General features: G+C 40.1%; 1 protein-coding gene across 3 annotated transcripts; it reads right to left on the minus strand.

Annotated features, from left to right (window-relative positions):
• Positions 1–254: 254 nt before the first annotated feature.
• Nahoda (DOMON-like domain-containing protein nahoda) lies at positions 255–26,734 on the minus strand. 3 transcript variants are annotated; one of them, XM_083056294.1, is made up of 18 exons: positions 26,146–26,734; positions 18,863–19,262; positions 15,536–15,606; positions 9,642–9,739; positions 9,442–9,565; positions 8,768–8,999; positions 8,083–8,535; positions 7,358–7,402; positions 6,574–7,140; positions 4,927–5,370; positions 4,490–4,632; positions 4,295–4,372; positions 3,793–4,135; positions 3,233–3,437; positions 2,960–3,147; positions 2,508–2,674; positions 1,715–1,958; positions 1,317–1,452 (listed from the first exon to the last, which is right to left on the minus strand). In XM_083056294.1, the coding sequence occupies exons 2-17, from the start codon at positions 19,047–19,049 to the stop codon at positions 1,737–1,739; spliced, it is 3,567 nt and encodes a 1,188-aa protein (XP_082912420.1). In that variant the 5' UTR covers positions 19,050–19,262; positions 26,146–26,734; the 3' UTR covers positions 1,317–1,452; positions 1,715–1,736. The 3 variants fall into 3 exon arrangements, with proteins under 3 accessions (XP_082912419.1, XP_082912421.1, XP_082912420.1); XM_083056293.1 differs by lacking the exon at positions 1,715–1,958 and having other exon boundaries at positions 255–1,452; XM_083056295.1 differs by lacking the exons at positions 1,715–1,958; positions 6,574–7,140 and having other exon boundaries at positions 255–1,452.
• Between the last annotated feature and the right edge of the window lie 34 nt (positions 26,735–26,768).

Raw genomic sequence — 26,768 nt, forward strand, 5'->3', positions numbered from 1 at the left:
TAATAATTTATAATCCGTACCAACACGATTCTCTATATCGACAGTGTCATCATTGTCACAGGCATTACAACTTTTATCCATAATAACTAAACAATCGTTTCAATCGTCGCAGATGTGCTACGCACGTTTATTTCAATCGTTATATCGTGTATATTATCGCTTCTCTTCTATGACATTCTTGTTCTTTGTAGATATAGATATAATACTTTGAAGATAAGTAATGGTAATCTATCAAAGAAACAGGACGCATCAACTCTGTTTAGAAATGTACAAATATTTTATTGTTTATACGTCCATGTTTGCTCTTTTTAAATAGATACATTTATTGGGCGTGCGTCGATATCATTGCGCAAAGTCAACGGATACGCGTATCCATCGAACAAAATATTACCTTACGTACATGATTGTTTGGGTCTTCAATTTTATAAGTTTCAGAATCTTATTAATGGCTGGATCTTATTAATTTAGGATCCACGGGTTTCTGTATATACGCTCTATAATTTTAGAGCGCCTTATTTTCTTGATATTAAATTTTAAGATCCTTGGATTGCTCTTGAATCTTCGGATACTCACCATTAAGATTCATATTCGGATCTAGGGATCCTTGGAGTGTCAGATTCTCGACTACATATAGACTTACGTAAAACTATACAGTTTCCACCACAAAAGCATAAAAGTTTGACGAGAGTTTACGCACTCTGTACAGGATTGTACGGCGCGCGCCATAACTGGATAACTTTCTTTGGTCGTAAAGCGTCACTTCTATGCTTTCGTACGGGGACTTCCCTCTCCGACATTTCATCAGTTATTGATTCAAGTGGATCTTCGGGAAAGGGAAGTCGCGGGGAAAGGGGAAGAAGAAAATAGAGATAATAGCACCGCTGCGAATCTTTTTCTCCGCGTTCTCTGTCACTAACTCAGATATATATATATATATATGTATGTACAAGTCGCTTCGGTGAGGCTTCTCGGTTAAAACGTTCTATCGCGTAATTCGCGGTCCAACTCTCCTTATTACTTCGGCATCTGGCTGCCGTAATCCACGTAAACGCGCACGACCTCGCCGCTGTACTTTCGCTGACTGGGCATAAAGTAAAAGTCCGGCTGGTTCGCCTGGGCACCTCCCGGATTGTGCACGCTCCTGGCACGTCCGTAATGATCCCTACGATCTTGCGTGTAGTACCCAGGTTGGATAGGCGCCGAGTGTCTGGCACCAGGTGCGCGAGGCAGACTATAAGTTGCTCTGGGTCCGACCATTCTAGTTGGTCCCTCGATGGTGTCGGTACCGTTCATGGTAGTCATTCCGTTACTAGGCATCATCTCTCTGGGTCTCGGCAAGCTGGAAACTGGCGGCGGCGGCGCTTTTTCCTCTGTCTCGAATGCGTCGAATGCAAAGTTTGTGTTTGCGCCGGAAGCATAGTCCTTCCAGGCGTTGCTGACGATCAAACGTTCCTATGCGAAAAAAAAAAACGTAGCAAGTCTAGTGCTTGTCAACAATTACGAAGAAAGAAAATCATTTTACTTATACAAATTAATTTTAATTTAATCGTTCCATATTAGTGAGAAATATTAGACTTGATAAAGCTTTAAGGGAAGGTGTGGGACATGCAATTGCCAGAGAAGGAGAATGCAAAACGAAAAGCCAGCGATTAGCAAGCAAAGCTTTGATTAACGAGCGAAAGACAATGTGTAGGAAGAGTGTAATATTGCGCACCGGTTATACTCGACGAGGAATTCTACCAGCTGGGATTAGCTCGATGCATTTCGGACGGGACGTATTGGTGGTGATGCCGAAGTTGGTGATGATGATGATGGTGGTGGTGATTGTTGTTGTTGTTGTTGTTGTGATGGTGGTGATGATGATCGCCGTTTTGTTGTCGATGATACCGCGTCGCGGTATTCGTGCGATGAATCGGGTTGGGCGCGTCGGAGGAAGCCAGAGGCAGCGAGTACACCCTCTTTTTTGGTCGCGAGGAGTGCGGGTCATGCAACACAAGCGAAGCAATAGACGTTCGGGTTCATTAGGGGAGGAAAGTGTATGTAGTTTGTACGCTACAGGGTGTTCCAAGAAAAGTGGCACAACAATAAATTCTTCGAACCATTTCCAAAAAAAATTAGAGGAAAAAAAAAAATCGACCAACATATCCGATATTATCTTGTGACTTTTCTCGTGACTCATGATTGTTGAATTTAAAATTTAGCTGTTAAAGTTATTCTAATTACGACGTTAGTTATTAAATTATTAAATGTAGAAAAGTTTAGCAAATGCGAGAATTAAGTCAAATGTTTTGTAGCTAAAAATTATTTTTCCTTCAATAAAGTTGAATTTTTTGATAACATTATACATGTTTCTTGGAACACCTTAGGTATCAGATAAGATCGTTAGAGAAACAACAGAACACAATACACTCAGAAGAAGGACCTGGGAATGCGAGAAAAGTGTGGAGAAAGAAAAACAATATGCAAAGAAGAAAAAGTTCTAATACATACACACGCACAAGACATACCTTAGTTGCTCGTCTTTTCGAGCTCCTGTAGAGAGTACAGCTAGCCTGCAGCAACGCAAGGGCCAACAACGCTGCTACACAACCGACGACGATGTAGAGCTTCGTCGTGCCCAGAAATATATCCGAAGATGATCGATCATTTTCATCTTCCGCCTCAATATCATTCACTGAAAGCAAAAACACATGTCACATTTTATCACTCTTGATGATACATCGAAGAAGATTGGTGAATATTTAAAATAATTAAGTCTTTCCTCCTTTCTTCGCATTTTATTAACATTTTAAAAATGACGTTATTTGATCTGTTTTAATTTAATTATGCGATTTTCAAAATTTTAATGATTGCGATATATGTTATATGCGCTGTTAGGAAGAAACCAAATCTAGATTTGAAAAAGATATGAAAAAATGGTTCGGTACTAATTATTTATACGCTGATTATAGAGGTTTACCTCGGGGTGCTCTGATTATTAAGTATTGTGGATCGACACTGAGTGCTCCGACTTTGCCAGTCACCAGCGCTTCGCGTAAGGCTTTTTCCGCCTCTATCTCGGTGTCCGCAGCTTTCAATGATCTGCCCTTAGCTTCGTTCTTGTCGAGGATCAGATTCATGCGGGCGATCACTCCCTGTTCGTTGTCTCTGAAAGAAGAGAAAAAAATATTTAATATTAAAACCTGTAAGAATTGCGCGCTTTTCGGTTTCTTGATATAGTACTTTGTCTTACTTTCGTAACTCGTCAAGTCGGACTTGATAATAGCCCGGCAATTTCTCGAAGACTGGTCCAAAGTTGTCTGATATCGTGTTCGAGATCACTTCGAAGTCGGCACTGCCGGGTGCGGGAGTCATAAATCCGTCGCCCAGATTAACGAGCTTGACTTCGATATCGTAATGCAATCTCGGTGGCGCGGGCGTGGTTTGGTCTTCATTGTCTAAATAGACAATATTTTTACAGTGATATAATCTCAGACGTATTTTAGAACACAATAAATTTAGTATTTGGCATTTTAAAACATTTTAAGTTAATTTCTGTTAATAAACAATACAAAAATGTGACGTGATTACAACAAAATAATTTTTTTGACAAAAACGAATTGCTATAAATAAACAACGCGTAATCATTTTAATGATGTATAATTAAGTAAAAACAGATGATGATGCCATTAATTAATATGTCAAATGATACAACGACGTAGTCGCTAACGTCGCTTTAAAAATGATATTAGTAATCACACCAACAATTTCAATAAGTCATAAGAACGCAATGAATTCTTAATCAATATTTACCTTCCAAGCCGCAGGACTTGATGCATATTCTATCCGACGAAACGACCGGTTTCGCGTCGTGTTTTCGAATCTTCTTATTGATCGGATTGAATACCCCACCTTTTACCGGGAACATCATGTATAGGCAGTGATCGTCCGTGAACGAAAGATCCCTGCTGTCCTCCGTAACGCGTTTTCTCGAGAATTTCAGAGTGGTTACACCGTTCTCGATGCGGCCGCTGATGTTGTAAACGTCTTGCGACGGGTCTAGCAACGGCGCGTTGTAGCCGCTGATCCAAGTGTCCATCAAGAAAGCTCGACCGTTCGTCTTGTCGACCCAGCCAAGTACAGCATCGGTTTGCGACTAAAAATTTAAAAAAATGCAATATCTATAAATTTCGCAAGTTCTGAAGTTTCTTTTCAAGAAAGCCCTGCATTCGGTTAAGTAATGACTTTCTCTCTCAATAGTTAACTTTTGAGACCAATTTATAATTCGCAAATCTATACGACAAACTTTTCTTACCATGCTGCCGTCATCGGAAAATCCAACTCCGGTCCACGTATTGGTATTCGTCGTGGAAATTACGAATGTTATCAGATCCTAGGGAGAAGAATTTCCATGATATTTATTTCGTGAGAGAGTGAGGAACCGGGCTTTGTCATCCGCTTCCGCGCATGAAAGCGAAAACGTCGAGGAAAAATATGAGAGACAGATTACCTTTTTACCCTTGTACGTCCATTCTATGGCGTATTCGCAAGTGCCATTCTCCGGCAAACAATTTCTCGGATAACGCCACTGACCACCGCAGCGACCGTCTTCTAACGTTACACCGCCGGCGAATTCCGGTTTCTTGGGTTCGTCTGAAACGTCCGTAAAGAATGTTACGTACAAAATAATCGATTTGTGTTCGTCGTAAAATGAAAAAGAAATTAATTGTATTTATAACTATTGATGAAAATGACAGCGCAATTTTTTCAACATGTTTAAAATATTCGAGAATGTTATGAGAAACAGTTTTATAGGAAGATGCCGAGTATTTATTCGCAATCTCAGCGCGTTTATATAAACGGAATGCTAAATTGTGCTTCGTTATATGACCTGGCGATTTGCGAATAAACATTGGCGAGAGATGAGTGAATAGAGAAAAGCCTCACCGAAGAAATTCATCGTCACGGCGCCTCTCTGCATTTTGTGGCCGTGGTATTTAAGCTCGTCGACCTTGTAGAAGTCTTTGACGTTAGCCTTGGCCTTTTCGATACCGCTAGCCGGATGGTGCACGTACTTGCCCGGCTCTTGACCTTTCGCCCAAATCACCTGCATGTTGCCCTCGCGAATCTCGTGATCGGTCGGCTCCGTGGCGGCCAATTTCCTGCGGAAGAGCATCGTCGTGACGCCGTCGCGTTCGTATCCGTAAGCGGCCGTCAAACTGTCCCTTCCGCCCCAATATTCGTCCTTGCGGGGCGTCGATCGATCCCTCGTGTAATAATCGCCGATCCTGTAATTCGTCCCTCGCGCCATCCCGATTATGATGTCCGTGCAGTCCATCGGGTTGAAGTCGTGCTTGGGCGTGTACTTGTGTCCCGGTGCCGGTAACGATGCTTTTTCGAGAACATGTAAATTTAGTTGACGCAAGGTCGAACGAAATATTCGCGTTCGTGTAAAAAATGCCTATGATGAAATTGAATAATGAATCGTGAGAGAGAAGTGTGTGTCTGATGTATATTTTCTTTTTATCATCCGAATTTCTCATGACATTTCTAAATCACACAAGGTCACAAAAGAACGAAGATCCTATACTATATTATTTCAAAATTTTTTACAATAATTATATGTATTTTAAAATTGTTTTTTTAATAATTTCCTCTCTATCCTTCTTAATTAGAATATCATTTTTATTTTATTTTTTTTTAATGTACTCTAATCGATGGAGGATTAATTATTCATCCGAATGAGATGAGTCGATGTTATGGTAATGCGAATTTAAATGATGGTCCTACGGTGTCGGTGAAAAAATCGTGATGGAAATCGAGACACGTGCAAATTTCGTGTCGAAGTAAATGCATGCTACAACCCGAGAGTTATCGGATTATATGTATTTACAGGAGAAAAAATAAAATTCGGAATAATTAGCGACCGGAGGAGGAAGAGGAGAAGGAGAGGGGGAGGGGAAGGGGGAGGACGGGAGACATGAAGCATAAGCGTTATCTACAAGTGTTTCTCTTTACACTGTTGCGTTAAAAACGCGATTGGCAAATTAATAAACACGGAAATTTATATATGCAGTGTCAGCGCAGTTGCGTTAACAACATTTTGCAATCGGTGCCGCATCCGGTAGAAGCGACGCACGGATGTCGCACGCACGGAATAGATTTTATTCTCTACCTTCTCTTATCAGCACGCTAATTACGCTTTCTCGGCAAATATTTACCGTTACGGACCTCACGTTCCAGTTGTACAAAGTTTTCCCTCACGGTTATCGTGAAAGTCGCGAATACCGAAAGTAATGTAGGTGATGTATGTATATGTACTACTGATCATTGTGTCGAGATGATCTGATGGCTATATCACTACGAGAGATTTTCTTTATATACATTTCATTGAATCTTTTCTCGCGTCAATAAAAATAATATAAAATAAAATATTTTTGCGTGATATACGTGTAATATCAGAATTTTAAAAACACAAATCGACAATCCGAGAGTTAAAAAGCAAAAATCTCTGGTAGCTCAAGAGTTAATGATATTATAGCGTGGCGATTTTGATATGTGCGTATACAAGCGTTAAATCGGTCCATTCGTTACCTTTCGTCGCTCCCGACTTTGGCCTCGGCTCCGAGCTGGGTTCTGGTTCAGATTTAGGTTCCGGTTCAGATTTTGGTTCCGGCTCGGATTTTGGTTCCGGTTCAGAACTTGGTTCCGGTTCAGAACTCGGTTCCGGTTCGGATTTTGGCTCTGGCTCAGATTTCGGTTCTGGCTCGGATTTTGGCTCTGGCTCGGATTTTGGCTCTGGCTCGGAATTCGGCTCTGGCTCAGATTTTGGTTCTGGTTCAGAGCTAGGTTCTGGTTCAGAGCTAGGTTCTGGTTCAGAGCTAGGTTCTAGTTCAGAGCTAGGTTCCGGTTCGGATTTTGGTTCTGGCTCAGAGCTAGGTTCCGGTTCGGATTTCGGTTCTGGCTCAGAGCTAGGTTCAGGCTCGGATTTCGGTTCTGACTCAGAGCTAGGTTCGGGCTCGAATTTCGGTTCCGGCTCAGTACTGGGTTCAGGCTCGGATTTTGGTTCTGGTTCAGAGCTGGGTTCTGGCTCAGAGGTAGGTTCTGGCTCGGATTTCGGTTCTTGCCTGACGACAGTGCTGGACTTGGCGACCGGTTTTCCTGTGCAACAAAGCATCGTACGTCGTGCGAACTACCTACTTATAGGGGCCATCACCTCGTGCGTCGTGTCTCGAAAAAAGGTCATTACAAATCGTACAAAGGATTAGTACAGACTACTGGGATTTTTTGGATAAACTACATATCACTACTGAATTCTTGAGCAAGCGAACGACTCATCGGGACTGTTCTGTGGAGATAAATAATATACGATACATACCGTTTGTAGACACCGAGATTGGTTCCGGAGATCTTTTCTTGCGACCTACGCGAAAAAATTAATTATCAATCAAAGAACGTCTCACAGAAACGATTAGCAGCAATGGTTACAAAGATCACGTTGTAAATAATTTTTTATTCCTCGATTCAAAGCATAAGAGATTTTATGACAATTATGCAATTGACAAGTCATATTACGACAAGTAGCGTAGACATCAAAACTTTTAACTTTAAAAGAACTTATAACTCATATGCAGATAAAATAATACGTGTGTATAAATGTAATGTTTGTTCATATGTAATATCTAATGCGCCTGATGTGTTATTATTATTCAAACGCGTATTACTTTCGTTCGCATTGTCATTTTTCTACGACCGACATTTATGTAATTACGAGCTCCTTGAACTCCTACACGGATCAAATATAACACGTCAAATACATCAAGCAATAATGATAGCGTATTAGTGACTGTTTGATGTGCGCAATAGTAGAAAAAATATAAGCACTCTTCCGAATGCGTTTTCATTCATTTTTTTTGTAATATAAAAGCAATCTTGTAAATATTCTCATTAACAAAAATAAATATCACATGCTATAGCAAACAACATAAATTTCAAGAAGAATATAATCGATTAGAATGATTTTAAAATACAATTCGGCAAACATATTACAATGACAAATATTTCTTTTCTGAAATAACATAAAAAACATTTTAAAAATCTTACCTTGCTTCGTGCTGACTTGATAAGTTACGCTGGTCTGCACGGTGACGTCGACATCCGGTCGCGAAGTTACGAATGTCGCAGCGTCCGCCTTAGCCGATCGCCTCTTCGCTATCGATTTCTCGCCATCTGTACCGGGCTCTGGTTCCGGTTCTGGTTCTGGCTCGGGTTCCGGTTCCGCTGTGGGTTCGGGTTCCGATTTCGGTTCCGTTTTCAATTTTGGTTCCGGCTGCGGAAGCGGTTCTGGTATATCCCTGATCATCGGGAAGGATCGGCAGGTCGGGCCCAGATCGTCGGGCCTCCATCCGATGCCGATCCACGTCGTGGAGTTGGCCATGAGGATGCCCTCGAGTTCTTTGCTATCCTTCAAGATTCTCCAGTAGAATACGATGTCATCGGAGAATCGCTTCATTGTGTACGAGTTCAAGTCTACGTCGATGCTTTTCACCGGCGATCCTGAAAGTAGAGTCGATTCGGGGATGATTAGGCGATTTAAAAAACGTAATATAATTCTCAAAAGGCAAGTTTAATATAAGATAAAAAAAAATTAAAATAAAATCTGAGAGAAAGAGAAGAGATATTTCATATTTTCTACGCTAGAAACACTCTAATATCGAGTAACGAGGAACACCTAAGTATCCAAGTCGCGCGAGAAATTCTCAAAAGGAATTTCCGCGATGAAACTTACTTTTCGCGCAACCCGGACCGAACCAGCCGGTGTTGCAGTAGCAGTGCTTGGTAGGCGCGGTCGTGCCGCCATTGTCGATGCACGTGCCCTGAATACCGCAGTCCGAGTCGTCCAGACATTCCTCCTTAAATTCGCATCTCGCGCCGTGATAAAGACGATCGCACCTGCACCTGCCCAGCAGGTAACGTCCGTGACCGCTACAATCCTCCCGATAGTCCTTCTTTTCACGGATCTGTCAGCAGCAAAATCGCACGCGTAAATTATTATTCAAAAAACAAAAATTTTTTTAATGTTCTCCCACAAATCGCGATAGAAATTAATATCATTAATTTTCCTTCTTAAACATTAATAATTGTGCGAATAATATAATATATTATTCCTCCAAATAAATATTAATAAAATCGATTTTATAGTTTTGTATAATCTTTCTCTTGAAAAATGTCAGAAGTTTCTTTATGCAATTTTTTTCTTCAATTATACAGTTTTTTTCACAATTTTTATTGAATACACACTAGACCAAATGTCTATATTTATTAAATGCCGCGAGAAGTAACTCACGTCATAATTAATTCATGTTCATATTGTCTCAGTTTATGCGTGTTAAACCGTCGCATTATTTAATAGAGTTAGAGAAGTCTACATTTGTACCAAGAGAGAAATCATGAGAAACTCACATCGATGTCGGCACACGACCAAAATCTGTAGCTGGAGCCCCATTCCTCGGCCTCCCGCAGTAGTCTGATGGTGCAGTCGGTGCAGGTGAAATCTTGCGGCAGCTGCACGGCATAGCTCTGCGCCCTGCAAATCGGAAACATCGCGTGTCAGATTTACGACAAATCGGAAGAGATGACAGGCGTCTTACGTTCACACTTACGTAGCGTCGTTTTCGACGAATTCGCTGTTTCGCGTGATGGGCGTTAGATCGATCAGAGGTCTGTCGTAAAAATCTAAGATCTGAAGCCGAAAGCCTCCCTGAAAAATAGCAAATATACACATGTGTGAAAAACACGTGAAATTATTTATTTTCTCAAAATTATCCAGTTAACTTCTATTCACTCTTCAATTATTTTTTTTTTCGCTCATTTCTTCTCCGAGAAAATATTGTAACATTATATGACATAATCATCGCATTATTTAACACGAATTAAAGATGATAAGCTGAAAATTTGGATGATGTTTTTTTATGTGGAAAAGAAATTCATGCATCTATATGTGGATTTTTTTAAAATCTAAAAGTTGAAAAGTGTGTTCCTGTTATACACAGACGAGTCATGAAATGCAATCGACCATTAATATTTTGTCCATTCACGGCACTTTGCTAAATTTTATTGCTTTTCTTCGAGTTCCGCAATAAATGGCACATCAATCGGTAAAACGGTTAGAACGGTTTTAATACCAATCGCATAAGCGGAATTGATGCAAGTGGGTCTCAGTCATTCGAGATTCAGTCATTTCTCGATTTTTTTTTCTCGCAACTCGACGACGAGTTGCAAGAAGTAAAGTGATTCGTTCCATCGTTGTTGCAATTTGCTACGCTGGCTTTAATAAATCAACAATAACGGACTAATCTCCTTTGAATTTACTGACACACAATTAATGTTGTTACTATAAAATTATTCACATTAACACGTTAGTTAAGCAATTATCAAATATATGAAATATAATTAAATACACACGTGTATACATACATACTTGATATAAAAGCAGAAAACATTATTTTAATTACATTAATTAACAGCCGCGTTAATTATCACATTAATTTTCCTTGGCAACAGAACGACAGGCAACATTTGAGGCTGCAATCCGAGATATCCGGATCATTTAGACAAGTATGTATGTATCTCGGCCGCGCGCGGTTATAATAATTATCCGGATCCTGGCACGAATATCTGCGTCTTCATCGACGCCAGAATGTCGATGGATATAGCGGTATATGGGGTCATCGCGCGTCGTATACACAAGCACATCTTATGCACGAGAGCTCTGGTGATTGGTCATGTTATCTCTGTCAGGGTTTACCCTCGCAATCTCGCGCTTGCGACACGATTTATGAAATTCGTGCGCCGAATTAAGAAGCCGCGCGCAGAAAGGGTTCTCCCCTCCTGTCAGAAATAATGACGGGGTAATGACAGCGAGGTAATGAATACCTCGGTCGGCCGATTGATATGCGCCATCGATTGCGACATCGTGAGATTCTTTATAATCGCGTCGGTGGTCCCGTTAGGAAAGCGTCGCCGCTCACGATGCAAGTTTATAAACAGAGTGTTTTATTGGGTAACATCCGTATCCGTCCGTGACGGTTCCGTAGGAGGAAGCGACGCGAGGATTATCGCCGACCGGATCTGCGGATGCTATTACGACCTCCGTATAATCGAGAGAGAGAGAGATGCGATTCTCCCGTTTCGGAAATCGGTAATTTTAATCGCGCATGCAGATGATATCTCTGTGCGCTTGGATAATCTCTTCCATTCTTTTTTATATCTTTAGTCCGATCCATTCTTGCCTTCGATATTATGCATCCGGAAGAAGCAGAAGGATGCGTAAAAAAAAAACGTACCACGAGGTTGCGCAGATTTGAATCTTGTATGTATAAATTTATTTTATTGTTGGAGCGTTGCAATATTTCTTAATTCGATGCTGATGAGCAAATTTATAATTTTCTTATTATTATAATTAATAATTATATAATTATATAATATTATATATTTTTTATATTTATAATATTATAATATAATATAATGTTATTAATAATAATTATATAATTATAATTATAATAATAATTAATAAAATGTTAGTTAGGATTATAATATAATTATAATTAATCTAATCGTTCATTTCATATTTTTTATTGACCAATGAAGATCTAGAGCTTTGATTTTCCGCGGATTAAGTTGTTGGACGCGCAAATCTCGTAGCTATCTTACTCGAATGTCGCGTGACAGTCGGTGAAAGACGGGGAACGAAACGATGATGGTCGCGCGCGTTTCCCACCTTGGGACATCCACGAAGGAGAGAGAAAGGGAAGAGATCGGGCAGCCGCAACGACGTGGTACTGCTTCGCACGATGAACACACCTGCACTCTCGGAGGCAGGCACCGAGTTGTTATTGTCGAATTTTTCTCTCGTGCCGATCTCGCAGAGATATTTCCCGCGCGGCTTCGAGAGGAGAGGTTCTGCGGTCGAGATTTTTAATGTCCCTAAATGTCGCAATGTAATCCGCACGAATCCGTTTATCGTTTCGTGTCCATCGTCCCATCGTTAACGACTATACACCTGGCGGACTCTACCTTCCTACTAAGGAGGAGAGATTACACTTTTCTTGCATATACATATTTGGAAATATTGTAATTCTTTTCGCGACTGCGGTTGATATTTTCATGAATCTAGGAGCATCAAGAAAGGAGAAAATGCGATTTCTTCATGTATTCTTTGACTAGAATCTACAGTCGACCTCATCTCTCTCTTAATGTCGATTAAAGTTATGCAAGTAAGGTTTTATCGTCTATTAGTCTCTGTATTTTCTACCACATATCTTAATTATTTATATATTTTATTATTTTTTAGCTTTTATATTCCCTATTATGATAATATGGGTGATGCAATAGATCTTAGATAAGGGTATAACTCCATTCACAAACCTTGTCGAAAAAAATGCAGATCGTTGAATAATCGCGCTAGAATGGAGAACGTTTCGAGGATGGGAGGCCGCGTTGCTGCATATACGGTTTCGCTGCACGCTTCGCCGAGTAAGACTCGCGGGGTTTTGCACATTCAACCGAAGGCGAGACGACGCCTTCGTGGCCGAGCGATTGTCATCGGCGGACGTTCGAATTACGGTACACGGCATACCGATCTCTTCTCTACCTCGGGAGGCTCTTCGCCGCCATCCTCACGTTGGTTGCCTATAACAACCGCCTCTATTCGGCCTACTCGTAGGCCGCATGCCTACGAGGCGACCACGCTTGTGAATAATTCAACGCGCGTTACCTTGAGCGACGAGCAAGACAGAGAGACGTGCTCTTTTCCTTTCGTAGACCACGAGCGGACAAATTCGTAATGTCCTGCGGATAGTGTCGAGTACTCGTACCTTGAATACGAATCGGACGATTCACCGGCACTGATTATTATCGAGCTATAGTTGGTGCGAGCGAGACCATCGTGACGTTTCCTCGTTCGCTTGCCATGGTGCACTTTAATGAGCAATGAGGACTTTATTATTATTATTATTTGGCAGTGCTTCTAAATTCTTATTTTGTTGTGCTGGAAAAGTAAGATCGTTATAAAAAAATTAAGAGAGAAATTAAAAGTATCTAACAATCTCTGAGAGACGCTCCTAGAATACTTTCTAGGAACACCTGTCTTTCTCTCTCATACTCTCTCTCTCTTTCTGTCTTTCTTACAGTCGACAAGAGGTGGTGAAAGAACGACATTGCAAGAGCTACTATTTAGAGTTTTGATAACACGCGATGTCTTTAATGTCGCACGCTTCGCACTTGGATACTAATGCTTTCTCCAAAGGCTCGTAAAGCTTTCTCCTTCGGTTGACCGGAGATTCGCAAGAATCGTACGTTCGACAAGGCCGATTGTGCACGCGTAGTCGATAGCCGTTCACTGTAATTTTATTTATCCAGATTTCAATCTAGATTTAATCGCATAGAATTACACGAACTCTAATTTTAGCCGATCGAGAATCTACGCAGACGGTCATTAAAATAATTAATCCACCGCACAAATTAAAAAAGAGAAATTACTATAATATAAATATATATATATAATAAAAATTAATACTAATATTATAGTAATTAATATTAATATATATATTTTATATTACATTCTGATCAAAGAATACATGAAGAGATACGGAAGAAATCGTATTTTCTCTCTTTTTTTATGCTTTCAGATTCGTGATGATATCAACCGCAAACGCGAAAAGAATTATTTCCAAATATGTATGTAAGAAAAATGTAATTTAAAAAATGTAATTAAGTTTTATATATATATATATATATATATATATATATATAAATTTAATTACTTTTCATTAATATATACATTAGGGTGGTCCTTATATGGGTTTTTTCAGAATTTTAATGTTGGATAGTTGTAAATCGGCTTTAAATGTGAAAAAAAAAAATCTCTAATTTTTTCAGATTTTTATTTTGAGCCCTGAGTCTCCCTGTTGGCACGTAATTTTCTTTTTTATTTAAAAAATATTTATTTAAGTTAGTTCTAGTCTAAAATAGCGACATTTTATGAAATACGTTTCATTGCCGTGAAAATAGTAAAACATCGTATATGAGGTATTTCACTCGAGTTGTGTGTTATACTACACACAAATCGAGTGAAAAAATTTAAATTATTATTTTACGGAGTAATCAATATATCGATTAATTTATTATTTTCCATTGATTTTTTTTTGTTGAAGATATAATTTTTTTTTGTATTCTTTTTTAATACAGCTTATTTTCTTGTATTGGTAGTCCTGATGATACATTGGGCTTTTGTTTTAGGTATTTCACGTGCAAACAGGGAGACTCAGGGCTGAAAATAAAAATCTGAAAAAATTAGAGAATCATTTTTTCTACATTTGGAGCTGATTTATGACCATCCAACATGATCTTCCATTTAACGACCACCCTAATATACATATATTAATATATATTAAAATATTATATAAATAAGTGCGGTGCACGAATAATGCTCGGTTATGTCGGACGCGTTTCGCGCCCGCACCGAGGAACATATATAGAGCCCGGAAAGTTCAACGTTGCGCTCCGGAGAAAGTAGTCCCGATGCATAAATAATAAAATGCACACGCGTACGATTTTATTCCGTCTTCACGTAACCGACTTAATATGACTTTTGAGCAGTTTGGTACGTTCGTAAGCGGAGAGTGGAGATGTGTAACGCGCGCACATAAAGTTAACGCCGAGTATATAAGGCATTATATAGGCGGTAATAACCACGCAGACGTTATTACACACACATTTTGTTTCCCTTTCTCTCTCGCAAAATATCCGCGAGAAATCCGAGCGATTCTCGACACGGCCGGACGAAGCATAAAACGAGCGTTACTTCATTCAAGATTCCTCTCCGCGTTTGATTATGTGGCTGTGGAACGATAATGGATTCGATAAATAAAATATATATTAATATAAATAAAATATTATTCGTATATAAAAATATTCCCACAATTAACACGAAGTAACATGAAATAGAGATTGGTATGAAAATCTCGCTATCGTATGTATGATGGGAATTTTAATATACCGTAAAATGAATATACATATCGCGCATCAGCATCGGTAATGTTGCGCGTCAGAGCGAAGAAAAAAAATAACGTGATGCTATAAAATATTCAAAGAGGTAGAGAAAAACGGGAATCTCTCTTGGGAATGCCGAAAATAATCTCGAGGAGAGATTATTTTCGGCATTCCCAAGAGAGATTCCCGTTTTTTACTCTTACTAATTAATTTTCTGAACATCGAAAACTTGCCTTCTATGCTGCAAAGGCATATAAAATATAATCCTCCTGATTATAAATCTATAGAATTATATATAAAATATATATATTTTACAATTTTTTACATATTATTATATGTTTGAATGATTAATAAATTTAAACGATAATTTTATGGTTTTTTTTTCTCCATGCTAATTATTTTATTAAGCTTTTAAAGAAAAAAGGCAACGTCTCTCTCTTTTTAAGAAAGATTGCACAAGATTCGTGTAGTGCGATAAAAAGAGCTTGTGAAGATTTTTACTCACTCTATGGGGATAGGCGAGATGCCACGTGACGTTGAAATTGCTTCCAGTCAGTAACGACGTCTTGACATGACCTGGAAAACAAAATATGGAATATTTAAATTAGGCTGCCACCGTATCGTCGCAAGGTTTCGTATAATCGGACGATGACGAATCGTCGATTAATTCTGAAAATTCATCGCTAAATATTACGTCGCGACCTGTTTCGGAGGTCACGTACCTTTAACGCCGAATATACATCTTTCGCCTCTATTAATTATTCAGTTTCTAATAAAATATACTTTCGAACGTGAGACGAAGATTCTGGAATAAAACTATGCTAATCGTAGACATATTAAGATTTCACCTCGTCTTAAAAAGATTGTAGGATGAGACATTTGTAGATAAACGAATTTAATCATTTATTGAAGATTGATAAAATTCGTTAAAATTTAAAAGAATTTAAAAATTGTTAAAAAATCATTAAAAAATCGTTTAAAAAATTGAAAATATATTCTTTTATTCTCCTATCAAATTTTTGGAAGACAAGTAGCATATTTTTTCATGCAATTATATCAATATATATAATATATATTTTATATAACATATCGTTTTCTAGTTCTCTTCTATTACAATGATTATATTCTATATATGTTGGCTATATAAATTCCTTTAGCGAAGGGATTTCGCGCAGGAGAAGCTAGGCAAATCCGCGCGGCTTACGCACTAATTTAATATAAATGCAAATAACTGATTAGCCTCCGGTACCTTTAATCAACTTTTCCAGTATTACCAGACCGATCCCTTCCGCTTCCCCGAGCGTCTCCGGAAGGAAAGCGGTTCTTCTCTTCCATTGACCGAGCGGAGTCGTCGGAGCGGCTCGATTAAATTACGATCGCGGAAAGAAAAATTTATAGCCGCGCGGTTGCGCGCACCAGCCGGTACGCGTTAACGCAATCGTAAAGGCAGAGGAGTCGAGTCGAACGATACCTTATTTTCTATTATTCAATGTAAAAATTTATTTGAAATTAAAATTTGGAAGAGACGACGAGAGAAGCTGCGAGTGTCGCGAGAAATAATTTAATGTCGAATTATAATCGAAACTACACTGAGTGAGAGAATTTTCTCTTAGAATTTACCCTAAAAGAATTTTATGAGAATTTCTCTGATTAATATTTATCACGATAAAAATTTGATTAATTTTACTAAACTGCATAGTAAAATTAATCAAACATTTTATATTTTATTGTGATCGATATTATTATATTTTTATTGTGATAGTGATAAATATAAATCAGAGAAATTCTCATAAAACTCTTTCCATACCATAATGTCCTACGATTATCATAATTTTCAGGGTAAATTCTAAGAAAAAATTTGCTGTGTAGAGAAAAATATAATTTATCAATTGCGGAGAAGGTGATTAAATGTCACTGAACAACCGCAGTTGTCCGAGCGTGCAATTCTTCACGCGACTTTCTCGCAATTTCGTATACGTCACGTGAGAAAACAAACGCTACGCTCGTGATAAGCAGCACGATTTACGAAATTAATTGTCACGCCGAAGATGGCGATGAGCAAATGGGAGCGAAGTCGGAAAGAAGCTCGTGGTGCGCGGAGAAGACTCGCCATCTCCCTTTGTGTTAAGACGAACGTATAATTCGCGTTAGTCCCGACAGCGTAATGATACAGGTCTTTCTTTCTCCGTGTCGCTTATGTAACAATCTGCGCGGTGCCATCTACGGCGTGGTCTTAATTACGCTTTCGCAAGGGAAAATGACAGGGGGGGAAGGTGCCCGACGACATCGGGCAAGGTGGGTAATTGTAACAATGTTCTTATACGTCCCGTCCTTATACCGCGCGGTGCACAACAATGTGAAAACACCGAGCAGTCGTAATCTCTTTATTCTCATATAACTTTTCACTCCGTCGAGCTCGCCGATGATATAAAATTATTAATTAAAGAGAATTAAAGAGAACAAAATATCAAGAGAGTTTGCAAGACACGTTCAGATATATAATTATGTAAAATTATAAAATATATTTTTCATAAAATGTAATATAAAATAAATTATATTATATTTTATAATTATTGTGTGACCCTGAAGAGGAAACTCTCGTTAGTTTATCAACTCGTCAGATTAAATATTCAACTAATTATCGCGGTATATATCAATATTTTACACTTTTACTTTATATTTCAATGCACAAATTATTACACAAACCTATGGTCCTTTTTTTAAAACGTCCTCTTTTGGAAAAGATCTGTTTCTTTCCCTTCTACCTAGACGCGACTTTAGATACGCGTAAAACGTGGAAGATAATAATGCCCGAGTACCGAGAGGTTCGCGCTCCCTTCATGCAAGTCGGTGAAAGTCGCTTCGAATCATACTGGCTATCCCCACCGGGATAAAGGGAGACAGAGAGAGATCGACTCCACGTTAATGTCGTTTTCCCATGGAATCTAAGCTCCCTTCCCTCTTCACCCCACGTACGTTCAACCCCTCCTCTATTTTCTTCTCCGGAGATGCGCGGAGACTCTCTAACGAAAATGTTTTGCGCGTTTCCGGAGAACAGTGCTTGAATAGTCAGAGGAGAAAGGGCGGAGGTTTCCGAGGGGGAAACCTGATTTCGTCGCGTGCGTATTCCACCTAACATTCCAGCAAAGGCTGAAGTAACGTTTCAGAATCGCGATGACGAAAGTACTGCTGAGATTGCGATAATTTTTTAGCCTACAGTCAATTAAATTTAATTTCTTTTTTAAATAAGTTAATATCCCTAACTCGTTTCTATATTCCTCGTAACGCAATTTTATATTCCACCGAAGGTCTCGAGTGTGTCTCGAAATAATAGTAGTCTCTACACTTTTTTTTCATTTAAAAAAAAAAAAGTATAATATATATTCATTATTTTTCCAATATAATTATCAAGTCATCTTTCTATAATTTAAAATAATTACGACAAAAGGCTGTGTAAAGATTTCAACGCGTCGATCATAATCACGAAACTAAAATACTTTTTCTCGCGCTCTAAACAACTTAATGATAAGTTTCGTTAAATAATGATCCGTGAGACAAGCCATATATTTCATCAGCAATTAAGCCTGAATACTCTGATAATGAGCATCTTTTTAACCCGTCCCTTCCAAAATTAATCTCCGCTTACATTTTTTTTTTTCACCGTAATACAATCATAATATATTGATACTTCTTCGTTGAGGAAAAAAAATGGATTCTCAATTGAGCGTTCTTTCTCCGAAAGAAAGGAGTGAAAGGAGACGCGCGCGCATGAGTTACGTTACCGTACACCTGATGGACTAATAATAATAGTAATAATCGTTAATACACTCACCACGAGGCATTCCGCACGGTGCCGGCGTCCTGGCGTTATCCAGGAAGTCCAGGTCGTACTGCCTGGCCGGCGGAAACGTCAAAGCCACGTGGGCCCGCGCGCTTTTCCAGGACGTCGTCGTCAGGATCAGCAGTAGCAGCAATGACGTCAGACAGGACGTCGAGTTCCATTCCGTTCTCCGCGACATCCTTCCGTAATCTGGTTCACGGGGGGAGGGAGGAAAATAGTCTCTGTTTACGCGGCAAAAGAAGAGGTAGAGAGAGAGAGAGATAGAGTGACGATGTCCTTCACGACGCTTCCGCGTTCATCGGCGATATTTCCTCTCCTGAGATGAGTCCTTCCGAGCCCCCCGCATCAGCGTCGTCCAATCGCTCGCTCTGCTCGCTCCGGCGAGGCCGATCTGAAAGCCGAGCGATGAACTTTGTTATTTTACGATCGATCTCGGAGCGAGAGATCGGCGGCTACAGCCGATACTTTCCTCGCGCGATCTGGATCTGATATAAGACGCGATTCTCTTGGCTCGCGATAAACTGAATCCGATTTTCGTGCCGATATTGACGTAATAGAGGTCACATTTAATTACGGCTTACAAGCTAACTTTTTGTCGATTAAAAATTGAGACAATTAAAGGAAATTCAGAAAAAGAATGTGAATGAGGTTTCTATTTTTATATACAGAGTGTAACTGAAAAAACATATGTGGAGCATCAAGTTTTCTGGCTAATTTAGAGACGATTTTTCCTCAGCGAAAATCTAATGATGTGCTCCATGTTTTTTTCTCAGTTACATCCTGTATATTATTCAAGTACATTTACTTATTTTATTCTGTTCCGATTATGTCGAGTGGATCGATCGTATATAAGCATATTTTAAAAGTGAAAAGGTAAACACAGGTAAAAGTTTCACTCGCCAAGAAATGATAAAAAGTGAGAATCTTCGCATGTGAGCCTGTCTGAAATCGCATATATATTCGAGCAACTTTTTTTTTTTTTTGGCACGCGAGCCGAACTAAGATTTGAACGAGGAGAAGATTTGCGTGAGATAAACGAAAGGTGAAAAGTGAAGACGTTCACTGTGTGAATTGCATGATCGACCGCTTGCCTGTTAATTCGCTCGCTCACGAAGATACGTGGGAAATCGCTTAAGATAGTAACGTGCGAAACAAGATTTTTCACGTGCATCCCCAGGAATCGACTCTCGCACTCGTTTGATACACTTAATTATGGGAAACTCGATGCGCGTGTTGCTTTGTGGCCGTATAAATAGAAAAAGAATTTCATATTTTCTTTACACAACTCTCGATAGAAGTAAAGAATCACCACGTTTACAGATATTTAAAGGCTTGAATTTTTCGAGATACGTAATCGATCTTTTAAAATTTCAAATTGAGGCAAATTGAACAAAAGGGCAATTGAATATGCAAAGTGAAACAGTTTTGTAAGAAAAGACGGTCGGCAATAACCTTTCCTCCACGTCTCCATACATAAGGAAAAGGATGCAGTAATAGTGAAGTGTTTCTTTTTTATTTTTCCGGAAATATACTTAAAGGAACACGAAGTACACCTACGTAAATACGTTCGCAGACAAGTCGGTAGCTTTCGCCGTGTTTCATTTTTCTTTACTCAACTCCCAGGTCCGTTAATCAGCGATGATGTACATCGGTATTCCAGGCGCGAGAACGTAATAATTGCAAAATAAACACGTAACGAGTATATCAGAAGAAGAGTCTGACGTGCGCTGAAGAGTCGACGCGGAGACAGGTGAACAAGGTGGAGGTGGTTGAAGAGGCTGAAGAGAGAAAGAGAGAAGCGGCAGCAGCAGCAGCAGCATACTTTTCCTCGACGTGCTATCGATCCTCGTGATCGTATCTAGCGAACTCGGAATCTCGTGGATCTCGCATAATCCGAAGGATACTCGTGTCTCTCGCATACGCGACCTCTTTGCCACCACCTCCGCGTTTCCCTTAGGGGGGCAGAAGAAGCGATTGTTGAGATGAGCAAAGAGAGAAAAAGAGCGAGAGAGGCTGTATGTATTTTTCTCGCGTGGAAAGAAAGAGATGTGTCGAATAATAAAATTATTAAATCTCGCAGTTATCTCCGTTCACGACAAAAGTCCTTTGTAAAAAGGCGGCCCGACATCGCGTCATCTCTAAACCAGGACGGGACGGCTCGGCATGCGAAACTGATTACATCCTCCTAATCTCTTCTCGGTAGTGTGCATTCTTTGATTATAGAGGCACGGTTGAATTCTTGTTAGGCCATTTTTGGATTAATAAATCTTTTTATTGCGAAGCTGCTCAAGTTCTATACAGAACACGATGTTAGGCTGAAATCTTTCATTCTCGCGAATGTTTTTTTTGCCGAAAAAATTTTGTAACTATTATTTATAATTAAAAATAGAACGCACAAGATTTACGATGTCTATTAATGATGAGAAATATTAACATTAACTTTCTCATTAAAAACGTATCTATAAATATTTAATTTTTTCTGTTGTAAAAGTTGTAAAACATGTATAAAAATGTGTAAACACTACTTTCTACCTCCATTCAACATTCGGAATTTGTTTATTCGCGCTATTACTTTCTCTATCGAAGTAATCAAAAGCATTACATTCCCGATTGACGAGGATTAGCGGAGAATCGATTTCGCAACGCGAATTCCTCTCGATATTCATATACGTTTCTCGCGGGCATAAAAGCGTACGTATGTACATGCACATATACTTTCCATAGAACGCGTATGTATTTGCGGCGAGTAGCGCGCGCTCATGAGTCATCCAAGTCAAGATACCGCGCCGGAGGTAGGTATACATACGTACGTGCGTGCGTACGTCCGGATCGCGGTGGTGAACAATAGGCACGTTGCAGCCGGTAATTATCTCGTTGTTAATTCCGCATCGCCTTTTTCACTCGGCGAAGAGATTCCACCATCAGCGAGACTCGAGTCCTCCCGAAAGGAACACTCGACGATATTATGCGCAAATATGGAACGAGTAACAGCTTTCATTTTTTATTTTATTTACTCAGCCTCGCGTTCGAGTTTGCTGAATAAACGAAAGACTGTCTCGATCGCATATTAAGCGTTGCATCGTTTAAAGGGAACAACTCTCACGCGAACGGCGTCTTTTGCATATCAAAGAGACCGATGAACGCGACGCATTCGTGAGTGAACTCCTTCTCTCTCGAGAGAGAGAGAGCTTGTGTGTCACGCGAACGGAGTCAAACGGCGTGAAAATATCGCGAATTGAAACCACCTGCGCGGATTCGCTGGAATAAATGACACATCGACGCCGATGGCGATGAACGGTCCCATTCAGGCATCGGATTTCCACGTGGGAAGCACAACGCAAGAGAGAAATATTGTATATGTACTAAATATAAGCACACAAAGAGCCGTGGAGTATCGTTTCTCAAACCGGCGAGGATACGTTCAAGAGAAGCTAATTACTGTGGAAAAGAAGATTGTTTGCATAAAGGGTAATTAAGGAATTCACATCGTACGTTATAATCCGAATTGAAATTTTGTTAAGACACACAGATGGCACAAAGTGCCATGTATCTATAATTAAGAAGAGAAGAAGATTCTCCCAAAACGTGTCTCACGTGTATGGAATTGACAGAAGAAATTAATTTACCCAATTTCACGTGTTAAACTCCATGCTAGATTACGCTGTCGAAATTCGGCGGAGAAGCGTGAAAATTTCAAACATGTCAAAGTTCGAGACTAAGAAGTTTGAGGATGCCAGACAGGATAGTTTCAGTTCCTTATTCCTTGCGTTCAAAGCGAGGCAAGAATTCCAGAGCGTTTCGACGAAGTTCGTTCCCTCCTGATGACCTTGCTCGAGACGGCGAGAAGTATATACAAGTACGTAAAAATAGCAGGTATTATTACAGGTTACAGCGCGGAACAGAAACTCACGCGAAGAGAAAAGCCAAAGTTATTATCGATTTCGCGTGCCGGGAAACGAACGATCATCTGGCAGGAGCTGTCAACGCGCTTCGCAGCGAAATTGATGCGCGCGGTAAATAATTGATGAATCGCAATTGATGAAGATAAACCGCATGCGGTCCTTCCGTGGAACGAGGATAAACGTAAGAGATGGCTATCTCTCTCCTCGCGATCCCATGCGGCGCGTCTTTATTAATGCAACTCATTATTTATTGTCGATATTGGATGCGTATAGGATGTATCGATGTACAGAAGCTACTTATCGCTTTAAAATTATGATAAAACTAATCGATACGAATAACAAAAAAGAATAATTACCCCGACGTCTAATTTATATCAACAGGAGACACTGAGTCACGCAATTTTGGAACATTCTATTTGAATCGAAAATTATTTCAAATATGCTGACTGGCGCGCAAAAACATTTCGGAAATTCGTGTGCGTCAGTCATGCACACGAATTTGATTAGTCATCAAAAATTCTTCATCTTCCTCACATACAGCCCAAGATGTATATATGTATGTATGATAATAGAAAGGATGAGTGACTTTAATGCGCGTCAAGGACTACATTTGAACGTCTCGTCACCTAGAATATTCGACCGTTCTCCACAATCTTTAGCATCTAATCAATCTTCAGAAGACTGGCGATTGATCGATCAAAAAAGAACATAAAATAAATTATAAATAAATATATATAAAATAAATAAAATTTAGACACGAATTTAAATTTCAACGGGCTAGAAGAGCGAATGGGGTAGTGTGTATCATCAGGAAAATTAATTTGGTGCGATATATCAAGTGATTAAATCTAAACTCAAGATTTTTATTTTAATCAACCCTCCTGACCTCCCTTAAAAAAGCGCGAGCGAAAAAAAGTCGGAGCAAAGTCGCCAAATCGAGGAATAAAATTGAAATTGGATAATTTAAAAGACTTGTCTACCTCGAGGGTCCGAAAGAGTACCAAGTCCGCTACTGTAGTTCCGCCTTTTAAACGCGGGAAGGAGCCGCCGATCGTTCTCATTGATACGTCACAAGTCACAACAAGCCGCGTGCACGGCATAAACGAGAAGAGAGCGGCGACGGGAGAGGCTCTACAGGGCGCGAGAAGAAAAGGTATAGCGAGAAGATTAAGACCGCAACGCGTACGCGGAACGGTTCTCCTTCGTTACGTCCTAGGAAAGCTACCTGGCATTCCGGCGAATGCCGTTGATCTCGTCCCGTCCCTGCCTTCCCCGTTCCTCGGTTCTCGGCGAAGGGCGAAAAAAGAAGCGACGAGAAGGCACACGGAAGCGTCGGCGCGACCGGAAGTGGCAGGTGTCCTTCGTCTTCTAATCGCGCTTCGAGGGCTTCGACGCTATTGTGTTCGCGTCGTCGAATGCGACGCAAAACTGATTCACGTGTCCCTGAGACTTTTTCTGAATTCTAACGACTCCGCGCTGTCTTTCCTCACATAGAGTGTACATATAGCTTAATTGCTCGTGTAATTGCCAAGTTGTCTAACGTTAATGAATTCACGGCGCGCTAGATATCAGATGATGCTTAATGAAAGTTGGGAATTTTAAGTGAAATTTTCAAGTTACGTTTAATTGTAGAAACAAGAGTATATTATTAACACGTTGACTGTCCAGCAAATTTTTGCACGCCTTACCGTGGAATTTTAATTATCATAGTATACAATGATATGTAATATTAATTATTTTCTATTTAATACTTTTTATTAATTTTATTAATATATTAATATATTTTATTAATATATTTATTAATATACTTTTTATTAATTAATTAATATAAAATAATTAATATTAATTATTATATTTTATATTTATTATTACTATATTTTATTTGATGATATCCCTTTGATGCAAGCATTTGAAAAAATTTGTTGACAATGATGTCAACGTGTAATTTTAAATCAATATGGTATAATTATATGAAAATGAGTAATGTAAATTCAAATTAAACCTCTTTATCTTAAAATTTTGCCCCAATTACTAATGATGAAAAGTGAGTAATATTAAAACATTAAATTTTTTAAATATCTAATAAATATATAGATGTGATTCGATCACAGACTCAGCGACGCCGCGATCGACCCGATATCGAATTATTCGTCGACCTAAGATTCCTCGAGCGGCCTTGGCCGTTCGGGCGCGTTTCTGTCGATCGCGCGCTCATTTGCACTTCGCGGGTTCTCGTACCTGGACCGGCGGCTCGCGATGTTATCTCGCGAACGAGAGGAGAAGGAGATACGTGCGAGGGAGGGGAAAGGGGGGAAAGGGAACGGTACGAGGGGAGGTGGTCTCGGAGGAGAGACGTTTATGGAGAACACGCCGCTCCGATGTATTATGGAGAACGAGCCGGCATTCCAGGCGAGCGTCGTCGAACTCATTAACATCCCGTTCTCGTTGGCCGACGGCGTTCGCCGTTCCGTTTTCCCCCGAAATAAACAAACCCGATACGATACGATGTTACGACACACGGCGGAGCTGAATAAGAGAGAGAACGGTATAATGCGGCTGTGTTATTTCGTGACGCTCGACGTAAGTATCCTCCGACGAGGATTTCGCTCCCCATCGAAATTGGAGCAAGACCGATTCGATCGGTTCCTTGTATTTTTCTATCCTTAGCCACGGTATATTTAATAAATTAATTGTAATTTCATAACACGCGACAATCATTTTCCTCTCAACGCGAATAAACATATTACGAGTTTAAATTTTTCTCCCTGCAATTTAATATACAATTATTATTTATCTAGAAACAAAAGGCAAATATTTATCGATAAATTTCCTCGCATTATTCGATTAATTAAGAAAAAAATGATGCGTTTAAATAAAGTTGATAAATCGATAACAGCTGATTTGAATAACGCAGGTTTTTCCACGGATATACATGAGACTTCTCTTAACATAATATTTTATCGGCTTTATATTCGAAACATTATTTAAAAGCGAGAAACGTCACAAGAGACGCGTTTACTTTCTCGCGTCTTGTTTATTCTGAAATCGAAAGGCGAGAATTTATGAGCGTTTCTCGCTAAAGAGCGCTAGAGGAGGAGTGATACTCGACTCCCTATAGTTTACACTTGCGTCATGTTTGACGGCGGACTAACATCAACATATTTCTCATGGAGAACGCGTAACCGGCAACGGTGTGGATGCCGTCGACCTCGTATATGCGAGTCGATGTTATCGCGCTCTACACGCCTGTTTATTCAACACACCGTCCCGAGAGGAGGAAAGGATTATTCGCAAGCGAACTCCGTGGAGATAAGAAATCCGAAAAGAAGCGGTAATTTTAAGTAAAAAAAAAACCGTCAAAATTTAACTTACCCGCGGGCTCGAGCTCGTCCTTCGCTTCCCTTCGTCGTCCTCGGGGGATCCTATCCGAGACGTCCCCGCGCCGACATCGTCGTCGAGGATAGGAGGACTCTCGCCTCGCGAGAACTCGGTAGTCACGAAGGAGCAGCAGAGGAATCTTCTTCTTCTTCTTCTTCCGACCGAGAGGAAGATGCTCGAGGACACTCGTTCAGCGCGCGGCCATTTTGGTAGCCGTCGACCGGACGTTCGCGTCGAACGCGAGATCGCAGAGAGGAAAGAGAAAACCAGTCGCGGGATACCTCGAGATGTAGCAGCAACAGGTAGCGCGCTACTCGCGCAGCGGAGATAATAACACGGACAAACACGGACCACCACCGCGCGGAATCGCGTAGCCGACTGACTGACGGATCGGCTGAATCCTGAATCGGCTTCTAGTCGGCCGAGCCGAGCCGAGCCGAGCGAAAACTCACTTTACGCTCGCCTCCTCCCACCACCGCCGCCTCCTTCGCCGAGGACTCGCTCGCCTGCTTTCTTACCTGCCTGCCTATCCTCCCTCTTGCCCCTGCTTCTCCCAGAGCCACGCTCGTTCGAATACTTGCCTTCCTCGCGAGCGCGAGAGCCCGTCGTAGCTTGAA

Source organism: Prenolepis imparis, unplaced genomic scaffold (assembly GCF_030444845.1).
Source record: "Prenolepis imparis isolate NDT839.2.m4 unplaced genomic scaffold, iyPreImpa1.0 SCAF_17, whole genome shotgun sequence".
NCBI lineage: Eukaryota > Metazoa > Arthropoda > Insecta > Hymenoptera > Formicidae > Prenolepis > Prenolepis imparis.

Excerpts from the sequence above, each read along its gene's own strand:
- Nahoda (XM_083056293.1), bottom strand. The coding sequence starts at position 19,049 with ATGTCGCGGAGAACGGAATGGAACTCGACGTCCTGTCTGACGTCATTG. Across the intron at positions 9,740-15,535 it reads ATCTCGCCTATCCCCATAGA|GGAGGCTTTCGGCTTCAGAT; the intron begins GTGAGTAAAAAT and ends GCTATTTTTCAG. Across the intron at positions 5,371-6,573 it reads AAAGTCGGGAGCGACGAAAG|CATCGTTACCGGCACCGGGA; the intron begins GTAACGAATGGA and ends TTCTCGAAAAAG.